Source organism: Kryptolebias marmoratus, linkage group LG23 (genome assembly GCF_001649575.2).
Source record: "Kryptolebias marmoratus isolate JLee-2015 linkage group LG23, ASM164957v2, whole genome shotgun sequence".
NCBI lineage: Eukaryota > Metazoa > Chordata > Actinopteri > Cyprinodontiformes > Rivulidae > Kryptolebias > Kryptolebias marmoratus.
In genome coordinates, this window is record NC_051452.1 from 11,572,731 (window position 1) to 11,583,565 (window position 10,835).

The 10,835-nt window shown below is 41.2% G+C and overlaps 1 protein-coding gene and 1 long non-coding RNA gene across 4 annotated transcripts in view; one reads left to right on the forward strand and one right to left on the reverse strand.

Moving 5' to 3' along the window:
* LOC108244151 overlaps nt 1–10,835 on the reverse strand; it is a 15,988-nt gene that overhangs the window by 4,698 nt on the left and 455 nt on the right. Inside the window, exons 2-3 of one of the 3 annotated variants that reach the window (XR_001808916.3) lie at nt 10,478–10,581; nt 8,021–8,261 (exon numbers count right to left, since the gene is read on the reverse strand). This is a non-coding gene — a long non-coding RNA (uncharacterized LOC108244151). Of the gene's footprint in view, nt 1–8,020; nt 8,262–9,207; nt 10,391–10,477; nt 10,582–10,835 lie in introns of those variants that run through there. The other 2 variants (XR_003039777.2, XR_005232704.1) reach the window with 2 other exon arrangements.
* Nucleotides 1,751–8,364, forward strand: LOC108244150 (inosine-uridine preferring nucleoside hydrolase-like). The gene is made up of 8 exons (XM_017430071.3): nt 1,751–1,903; nt 4,902–5,093; nt 5,172–5,351; nt 5,463–5,574; nt 5,664–5,800; nt 6,519–6,596; nt 7,946–8,062; nt 8,142–8,364. Exons 2-8 carry the CDS (start codon nt 4,914–4,916, stop codon nt 8,292–8,294), a joined length of 957 nt encoding a protein of 318 aa, XP_017285560.1. The 5' UTR covers nt 1,751–1,903; nt 4,902–4,913; the 3' UTR covers nt 8,295–8,364.

Genomic DNA, 10,835 nt, shown 5'->3' on the forward strand with positions numbered 1-10,835 from the left:
GTACCGAATTTCTAAATGGTACTAGTGGGCCACTAAAACAGCCGATGTAGTAATTACTAAGATAGAGAAAGAGGGAAGGAGGAGGGGGGGAGTGAGAGAGATGACAGAAACGAGTGCGACAGCAGAATGAGTATGAGAATGTGTATGTATGTTTCCAGAAATTAGGATGTTGAACTTTTTAAAAATATAAAGAAATAAACTTTTTTATGATGTGTCGGATGTTTTACTGGTTCAGTCTGTAAAGGAATTTATTCTGTTAGTAAATTAATTCAGTCCAACCACAGGTGTGATTTAAATTCTGCATTTGCACTCTCCTAGAACTTTATATAAACCTGTGGCATCTAGACAATAGCGCAGGTGTGAAATCTGGAAAATGATCAAGTTTTGGAGCCATTTTTGTTTTCAGTATTAATTTTCAAGCCTGGAGGCTTTATGTGCATTGGGCAGAAGAAGAGCTGACAGTCCGCAGTCTTCATGTTTGCTCTTGTCTTTTCGAAGAACAATTTAGTTTGAAAGCTAAAACAGGTTGTATTTTTGGGCTGCAAGTTCAAACAGGTTTCGTAAAGCAGTACATATAATGTTCCTCTGCAGAGGCTGCGTTGTGAGGAGGAAATGCGCCTATGGAGATTTATGCTCCATTTGGTCACATAAACATGGATGCTGTGGACTTCCTGGTTATGATTTTTAACCACCCATTGGACGTATTTTAAAGAAACTCTCAGAAAGTAATCACTGGATGTACATTTAGATCTGATTAACTGTTGGAGTTGACACAGTTCGAGATGTTTGCAACAATCAATCAACACTGGCAAACACAAAAATGGCTACAGCTCAATCAAATTGACATTTTAAATTGAGCTCCGCTCTGTTTCGCTTACAATTAAAAAAGCTGACATTTAAAATTTGATAACACATTAGTACACTAAATTTCTGCCACTGCATCCATAACAGCGTAACTAGAGAGTAACGCTTGGCTTCTTGCCATGGCTTGCAGAAAAGAAGGAAAGTAAAACCAGTTTTCAGTTTGGTAATATTATATGCTGTTTGTGCAAGTGAGTATATCATCATAAATCTCTTTTTTTCTTTTTGTCTGAGGAAACTTCTAGTTACCTGTGTTGAGGAGACAGAATAATTACCTAAATGAAACTCAAACTTTAAAAAACCTCTCCTCACAACGGACCGGAAAATGCACAGAGAAACCAGGAGTCAAAAATGGTCAGAAGCAGTATCTTCAGTTTAAGAGATTTATTAGCCTTAGTACTAAGGGAGACACTCCTTACCAGCTCACAGCAGGAACACCAGAAGATGTCTGAGCTAAATCACTAAAACATCGCATTTTAACCTGAACAAAGAACTGGCCCATCCTCCTTCAGTCATCTTTCCGGAACCCTGTATATGGACTTGTTTTTCTCCATCTTCTGCAGGTGGCTTTCTTCAAGTGGGTTTCGGTTCCAAATTAGCTGACTCCTCCAGACCTTGTTATCTTCGTAGTTGGTACGGCCAGTCACGTACACTACAAACTCTCATGACCTCACCAGTGCAGAGTTGCACTCATCCTTAGGTTAATACAATCAATAGAATTACAGAACATTAATACATGATTCTAACTGGTAAGGAGTGTCTATATTATAGTTTTACTTCACACCTGTTACAACACAAACAATTGATACACACATTCTGAGTTAATTGACACTCTGATGTGCTTTTTTAAAATATAATTTCCTCCTGTCAGAGCTGCAAGTACAAGTTAAGCAAGTAAAGTCAGTAGGCTCCACACAGGCGGGGTTTTGTTTCTGAGGAACGCCTGTTTTTCTTTATAGCTCTTTAGGGTTGGACTGCTTTAAAAGAGTGCCGCAGCAGAAGCCTTTCGCTCAGTCCTCCTGTTATTACCTGTAGAATCCAGGTGAGTATTTTACATTTAATTTCCATTTCTGCTCATCTTAAATCAGCTCAAGTTGAACTGTTTGTGTATGAGTTTAGTCTCAATGATCATTTATAATTATGTTAAATTTTATACAGGTTACTGCATGTATTGGTTGTATAAACATTCTTAGTGTTTGTTGCATTTCATTGGTGGATGTTACAGATGTTTTAGTGCAACAGATGATTAAAAAGTACTGGAAGGATTAAAAACATGGGTGTTTGAATCCTTTCAACGCTGCTGATAGGCTTACCAAAGACTCCCCCTGAAACCTAAAATGGCGGTCTAGTTAGTGCAAATCTTTTTGTAGGTGATAATGGACAAGCATAACTGGGAAATTGTTTCAGGTGAGGGGTCTGGCGTGGGGGGTGTTTGTGGATATGTGTGAATTTTGGTGAGAGAGAATTTGTATAACCCTAATGAGCCATTAGCCGTATTAAAAAATACAACCGGCTAAATTCGCACAAATAAAACTGAATTTGAATGAATAAGTCACTCATTGGTCAGTAGAAGTCACATGTTGACCCTCAACCTATGGGAAGCGACGCCCGGTGTTGCTAAGATACACCTAAGGACAGCTCAAGAGAAGCGATTTTGCTAGCATAGCTTGCTAGCATAGTTCGATAGTAAAAGCGATTAAAAACAAGGGAAACAAACAAAAAATGATATAAAATTGTTTATTAAATTGTTGGGATGTGTAAGAAAGAATGTTCACAAGGCGCACACACAGGAGTCTAATAAATCAGTGTTGAAAAAACTAATAATCCCCCCCAGCTACTTTTATCTATTTAAAAGGCCATCTTTTAATTTAAAGCAACAGGATATTTGTGATACAAAGTGATGAGAATTAAACAAAAATCAAGTAATTTCTAAATAAAATGTAATTTAAACGCATCCCTGGGCACGTGGATATTTCTGCATCTCTTTGTGAAAGACTGGATGCAAGAGAAGTTTATTTTTTTTTAACCTAAGATAAACAGTTGTCATTAAAATGTAAGTGTGCAATTCCTATATGCATTTTCCTTTTTGTTACAAATAGCATGTCTAGAAAGGCTTTGCTAATGTGGGGTGTAGCTCAGGCGTGTCAGGCAGGGTGAGAAGTCCCTTGTCCTCTTTGGCCCTCTGAAGACAGACTGTCTTTGAAAAACAAAATTCCTTAAAGTTTTCTCCATCTCTCTCTCTCGAAAGGGAGGGGACGACGATGTTCCAGTTTGACATGGAAGACACAAGAGGCTTGTCTTCTTCTCTCTGTGCCAAAGTCATTAAATTACTTGTGCTCTCTTGTCAGGAGTTGTGTTGCGTTAAAGATGAGCAGCATTCCTAAACAGCTTCGGCTCCTTTCAGCTGCTGTGAGGGAGAATTTGAGCTTTGCTGTGGTGGTACTGGTGGTAGTAGTACACAATACAGCTTGGTACTTACTGTACCTGGTACGTACATGAACGGTAGCTAATAGGTAGGTTCCAGGTATGTGCCTGGTAAGTACCAGGTATTTATCCGATATGTACCAAGCAAATACCAAGAATATACCTTGTAGGCTGCTGGCTACATACCCTATAAGTACCAGGTATGTACCCAGTAAATACTAGTTATTAACTTGGAATGTATCAAGTAAGTACCAGGTGCATATCTTGCATGCACTAGGTATGTACCTAGCAAGCACTAGATTCATACCCTGAAGTGCCAGGTATGTCTCATGTAAGTATCAGGTAGTACCCTGTATGTACCAGGTATTTGCCTGGTATATACTGGGTACATACCTCATAGCTCCTGGGTATGTACTCTGAAAGTCCCAGGTATGTGTCCGATAAATAGGTACTAATTTGGTATGTATCAAGTAAGTACAAGGTACGCATCTTGTAAGTATTGGATTCGTAGCCTGTACGTATTGAGCATGTACACAGTACTTACCAGGTACGTACCTAGTAAGTACTAGATACATACCCTGAAAGTGCCAAGTATGTACTCTGTACGTACCAGGTATGTACCCAGTCGGTGCCAGGTAAGTACCAGGTACTTATCCGATATGTACCAGGTAAATACCAAGAATATACCTTGTAGGCTACTATACCTAGTAAATACTAGGTATAACCTTGGTCTGTATCAAGTAAGTACCAGGTGAATATCTTGTTTGTACTAGATATGTACCTAGTACTTTCCATCTATGTACTTAGCAAGTACTAGATACATACTCTGACGTGCCAGGTCTTCTGTAAGTATCAGGTATTTGCCTGGTACATACCTTGTAACTGCTGGGTGTATACTCTGAAAGTACCAGGTATGTACCCAATAAATACTAGGTCCTAATTTGATATGTATCAAGTAATTACCAGGTGCATATCTTGTATCTACTTGGCATGTACCCAGTACTTATCGGTTATGTTCCAAATAAGTATGAGATATATGACCAGTAAGGTATGTATCCGGTAATTACTAGGTACAAAACTAGAAAGTATTGGGTACTTATCAGGTTGTATTATGTGTTGTTACTGAAGCTGTACAGTTAAATGTGTTTTTGTTGCCATTTATCAGACACAAACTGACTAAAGTGCCAGAGTTGCACGCCTTTAGAAGTTAATCAGAAGAAAATGTTTCTAAATGTCAGCACACGAGAGCCAACGATTCGGCTTTTAAAAAAATCCAATAGACGCCCAGGATACGAGCTTAAATCTTAAACCCACAGAGAAAACGGTTGGCGAGGCGGGTCACCGACAATGAGCAGAAGTTCGATCAAAAGGAGTAGAAACCTGCCTTCGATCGTTATGGAAATGTCAAAATTTTGTTTTGAAAAAAAAAAAGAGAGAGAAGTGCTTGTGAAACCGTCAGGCACTCTGCAGGAATGCAAAAATAATGTAGTTCTCAAATTATAGCTGCAGGGAAACACTCCCAACTTCACTTTTTTCTGTATCTGCAGAGGTTGTTTCTGCACTCAGTCACCCCAGAGAGCTGATTTTTACTTTACTAAATATCTGTGATTCCTTAGATTTAAGGCAGGATGAAGAAGAAGATGATCCTCGACGTGGACACGGGCGTTGACGACGCCCAGGCCATCATGATCGCCCTCTCCTCGCCACACGTGGAGATTCTCGGGATCACCTGCTGCCATGGCAACACACCCCTGGAGAACGTCCTCAAGAACACGCTGCGTGTCCTGAAAGTCTGCGGCAGGTTGGATGTAAGGCACCTCTCTCAGTGTTGTTTTTAACGCGCGGTCATTTTGTGAGGCCTGTGTGCTGTCCCGCCCGCCGAACAGATCCCGGTCTACAAGGGGTTCTCAAAGCCCCTGCTGAGCAACAAGCGGAACGCCGGCGATTACCACGGGAAGGATGGGCTGGGCGACGTCCCGGACCCGGACGCCCCGGGCGTGGAGCTGCTGCAGAAGAAGAAAGCTGCGCAGGCCATGATCAAGATCGCCAAGGCGCATCCTGAAGAGGTGGGACTTCATCACGACAGCTGCCATTGGGTCAAAATGGTCTCTGGGTGTTTGTTTCTCCTCAAAAACAACAAAAATAAAGCTGATTGTGTCATCTGTTGCTGTCTGCAGGTGATCCTCGTGGCCACAGGACCCCTCACCAACCTGGCGGTCGCTGTGCAGCTGGACCCCTCCTTCCCGAATAAACTGAAGGCGCTCTACATCATGGGAGGGAACACCAACTGTGGGTTTAAAACATGTGGATCTCCTCATGTGGTTGTTCCTTCGCTGCAAGGATTAACAGCTCGTGTGTGTGTGTGTGTGTGTGTGCAGCCAGGGGTAACACCACAGTGTGCGGGGAGTTTAACTTCGTGGCTGACCCCGAGTCGGCCTACATCGTGCTGGACCGCTACACCTGCCCCACCTACATTGCCTCGTGGGAGTTCAGCTGCAGGAGCAGCCTGCCTTGGGTGAGAATGAAGCAGAGGCAGATGGGCCTTGAGAATCGCTTCAGACCACATCTGATTTGGGTGGATCTGACAAGGCGAGGCTTGGCAGAACTCAGACTCACAACCACACAACGAAGTTTTAAGGATTTTATTGCCTGAAGGTTGTAAGCAGACTCAAAGTCTTTGATCGTCTCACTCACGTGATCGAATAGAGTCGGGACCGGAACTGGTAAGTCCACTCTTACTTGGTTCTGTGATGCAGACCGGCTGGTCTGAGAGGGGCTGAGGCGAGAGGAATAATCCAGGTCCAGGCGTGAGGTCGTTACCGGTAGGTCAGAGTTCCGAAGCCAAAACCAGACAGGGAGAATCCAAAAGGCGAGGTCCAGATGAGTGAAGCAAGGTCGGTAACGGGAGGTCAGAATCCAGAGCAGTATCAGGCAGGGAGCAGGCAGGAGACGATGGTCAGGAAACAGGCAAGGGTCAAGATCAGGCATGAACATGAGAGGTACGCTGGACATTTACTTGCAGTAAGGCTTTCAATAATCTGGCACTGAGGTGTGTGAGCTGTGGGTATATATGGTGACAGGAACAGGTGAAACAGATGAAGCTGATTACGTGGGCATGGCAACATGGGCGTGGCTTGAACTGTGGGACTGTGGAAAGTTACGTGACTGTGGCAAGAGGCGTGGCAGGAACAGATGGAGCTGTGACATGATCTCTTTCTTTTTTTGTTTTTTAGTCTTTCTGTGATGAGTGGCTGTCCCGAAAATCCGAGAAGGCTGCCTTCATGAAGAAGATAACGGCCCTTTCAATGACGGTAAGAACTGGAACGGCCTCCAAACTGGGTGTTTTAAAGTTACACGGTCAAAATTTAACAGCAATATTTTGGTTTATTTAGCTTTTCATAGGAAAAAAAAAAAGTTTGTTTCTTTTTTCAAACTCATATTTTCATCATATTATTCATACATTTATAAATGTCATAGTTCCAAACTAATTATTTAACTTGCAAGTTAAACATTTAGTTATCAAGCTAAAGATTTAGCTCCACAGTAAACATTTAATTTGCTAACTAAATATTTAGCCTGCTATCTGAATCGCGTCAGTTTTCTTTTCTGTACCGTATTTTACCGTCACTCTATAGCCAGCAGCAGCTCTTCTACTTCTGGTGGGTTTTTATTTGGCGGTTTGGTGTATATTTGGAGGTTGGGCTTTTATTTTGATAGTCTGCTTCCGCTTTTCGGCAAGGAATTTGCATATTAGCTAAATATGTAGGTCTGAGCTAAATATTTAGTTTGGTGAACATATGACTTTAAAAAAAAATGAAAAAACTTTTTTTTTTTTCCTTATGAAAGGCTAAATAAACCAAAATATTGTTGTTAACTTCACAAACGGCATCCTGTATTAAATCGGCCCGTGAGCTCACAGAAGCCTCCGAGAAGAGAGCATCTGCTCCTACAAGACCCTCCAATGCACAGGTGTCAAACTCAAGGCCCGCAGGCCCGACCCGGCCCTCGGTAACATTTTATCTGGCCCAGGAGATAATGTTTAAATTCGATCAGAGCTGGCACAGATCAGATCTATCGCTTCTCATTCTGCTTAAAAAACTGGAACCTTTTCAGTGAAGTCTTCTCGTGAGGATTGCTTTGAAGCCAAGGAAACTAAATTTTAATTTCTCAGTAACCTTTTTTTTTTACATGGAGCATCAGCTGGGACCAATCTAATGCTAGCAAAACAAGGAGTCTGCTTTAATAAATGTCGTCTTTTTTCTGGATTTTCTTCTTGTTTTAAAGTTAAACATTAGCAGCTGTGTGCTTGGATTTTTGTTTGTTTTCTTAAGCTCTTTTAATGGATTGTGATAAAATGTGTTACTAAGAAAAATAATTTACAAGCTGATAGAGAGTGAGGCATAAGAAATGAATGAAGTACGTTTGTACTAAATTCTATATAATATGTAAATGAGAAAAGGTAATTGGTATTTCTATATGAATAATTTGATATATCACATCTAAAATCAGGTTAATTTGTGTATTTTTCCAATAAATATTGAAAGAGATCGGCCCTTGGCTCAGACCAAGTTCTGAATTTCAATCTTGTAACTGAGTTGGACAGCCCTGCTTTAGTGCGTCTCAAAACATCCGAAAAACAACCTGTCTTTACCGTCTGCAGAAAGCTAAATCAGCCGATTACCAAAAGGAGGTGATCGCAGGAGGAGGCTTCAATCCCTGCGACGTCTTCGCTTTGGCCGCTGCAGTCGATGACGATTTCATCGTAGAGAAAGAAGAGGTGAGCAGCCACTTTTTTTTTTTTAAATCATTACCGATCCACCTATGGCTCAGAGCGTTAAAGCCGACTCCTCCCTCAGGTGGCAGTGACGGTGGAGCTGAACGGGACAAACACCCGGGGTATGATGGTCCTGGACTACATGGAGCTGCTGAAGAAGGAGCACAAGGTCTTCATCATGAAGACCGTGGACCTGGAGAAACTGAAGAAAATGTTGATAAACGCCATAAAGTAGAGCTATTCTGGAACAAGCCTGAATTAAAATACACTCAAAGAAATAAAGAAATCTTTTGTGGTGGAAGGTTTTAGGTGTCAAAACACTAAATCACACACAAAGAAACAGACACTTTAAGGGGATTTCATCCAGTTTGGTAGAATTTGAACAAACTGCATCACAATTGAAAAAAAATACATTAATATAAATAATTAACATGTTCTTGTTTTCCTATAAGTTGCGATTTTTTTCCATACTAAAATCAATAAATAAACAAATTTTAATATATAAACCAAAAATACTTTATAATTTTGTAAGATAATTGCCAACAAACATTGACATTATCAAAAGGTGCTTTATTTGAGAACTTTGATAGCTTATAAACTGACATTCATGACCATTTCTGGACTGTCCCTCGTCTGCAGCTCTCCTCACATGTTTTGCAGACACCAAGTGTTTGTCGATGCGTTTATGTTCAATGATTACACTGCAGGACGTGCAAAACAGCTTCCCCCCACTCACGTGCAGCTGGGTAGGAAACTGGTTTGCGACCGCAGTGAAGTTAGTTTTAAGTTGGATATTGGATATTCGCGCTCCACGGAATTAGCGGCGTCTAGCTAATGTCGGCCAGCTGTTCTCTGCCGGCCCCTTCTCTCACACGCAGTGGTTCACTTAGGGAACGGCTGGCCGACATTCGGGTCAGCCGTGAGCTAGACGCCACTAACTCTGCGGAGCGCGAATACCCAATATCCAACTTAAAACTAACTTCACTGCGGTGTTTTGCGCGGTCCCTTACTGAAATCTTTGTGGGCAAATGTGAAGCATTAGCAGCTTTGGTCGCTGCTCCTGCATGCTCCCGGCATTCTGATGTTAAGAGGATGTGACGTCACATCTCTTCTTCGCAAGTTATTTGGGGTTATTTTGGTTAAAGTTGCGACAAAATAGCGGTGTTTTGGACAAAGTTGCGATTTTGCGTTAATAGTTACGATTGCAACATCGCAAAATCCTGGAGGGTCTGATTTAGGGGCCTTAGCTCCGTGTTTACTTTGGATTCAAAGAACTTGCTAGAAAGCACAAACTAGATGCACATTGTGTGAAACCATGTTCTGTGATAAAACAGAACACAGCTAAATATGTCACATATTTGGTTTGTCTAAAAACATTTACCATCATACTTCTACTTCTGACTCTAAAAGCTATATCTCTAAATGCAGAAAATGGTGCACTGAACCACAATTATTTACAGCACAGCACTGAATAAACAAACACATCATACAGCCACTAAGAATACAACTATTTTGATTTTCATACACTTAAAGTAGAAGTAAAATATGCCCGAAATTGCCTGTTGTGGAGTTTTTGTGAAGAAAAATAGCTAAATTGTGAAGTGTTCGTCCTTCAGATCTGTGAATTCCTCTTCACCTCTAACCAATGCTCAAGAAAAACTACGCTAAATTCCCAAAAGTATTCACTCACCCATCCAAACAACTGAATTTAGGTGTTCCACTTTGTGGATGGCCCCTTCCCCTTTAACATGACCAGTGTACAAAGCAAGGTCCAAAAAAAACATAGATGAGTGAGTTTGGTGTGGAAGAACTTGACTGGCCTGCACAGAGTCCTGACCTCAACCTGACAGAACACCTTTGGGATGAATTAGAGCAGAGACTGTGAGACAGGCCTTCTGTCTAACATCAGAGTCTGACCTCACAGACGAGCTTCTGGAAGAATGGTCAAAAACTCCCATAAACACTCCTAGACCTGTGGAAAGCCTTCCCAGAAGAGTTGAAGCTGTTATAGCTGCAAAGGGTGGGCCAAAATCATATTAAACCCTATAGATTAGAAATGGGAGGTCACTCGGGTTGATATGAGTGTAAAGGGAGAGGAGCGAATACTTTTGGCAACATAGTGAATCATAATGGTCTGCTTTTATACCATAAAATAAATGAACTAGCCGGTGAACTGATGTAAAACAAATATAGAGATCAACAAAGGGATGAAAACAGAAACACGGCTTGTTTAAGTAGGAGCATCAAAAGCAGTGTTTTTAAATCTTTGTCATAATGGTGGTACTCTGAGAAGTTCTGCGGTGGTTCTTCTTTTCAAATGTTTGAGAACCGCTGCTCTAAGAAATACCAGTCAGTGTCAAAAACAGCGAATGCAGGACAATAAAAAGAATAAATGTTTAATGGTGTCTAAGTACTCACATTCCATGAATACGCTTGTGGATATTGATGGTGTACTCTCTAGTCACCACCTCGTTGATGGCTGAACGCCCCTTCTTTTTCTCTCCTTTCTTGGTTGGGGCCATCTGAAATCAACATGCAAAAGCATATTGTAAGTTTTACTAATAAAACAAGATTTAGGAATGAAAATTAAGCAGCAGCTTTGGCGCTGTAACACAGAATGTTGCTTGGAAGATGCAGGTATCATCAAGGAAAAGCCTTGTATTAGCATTTACCTAGCTTACGCTAGCACTACTAAGCTAATAACTAAGTTACAAGGTAGAGAAAATGCAAACTTTATATAATAATATAAATAGTTTAGCCTGACTCCAGTGTTTAG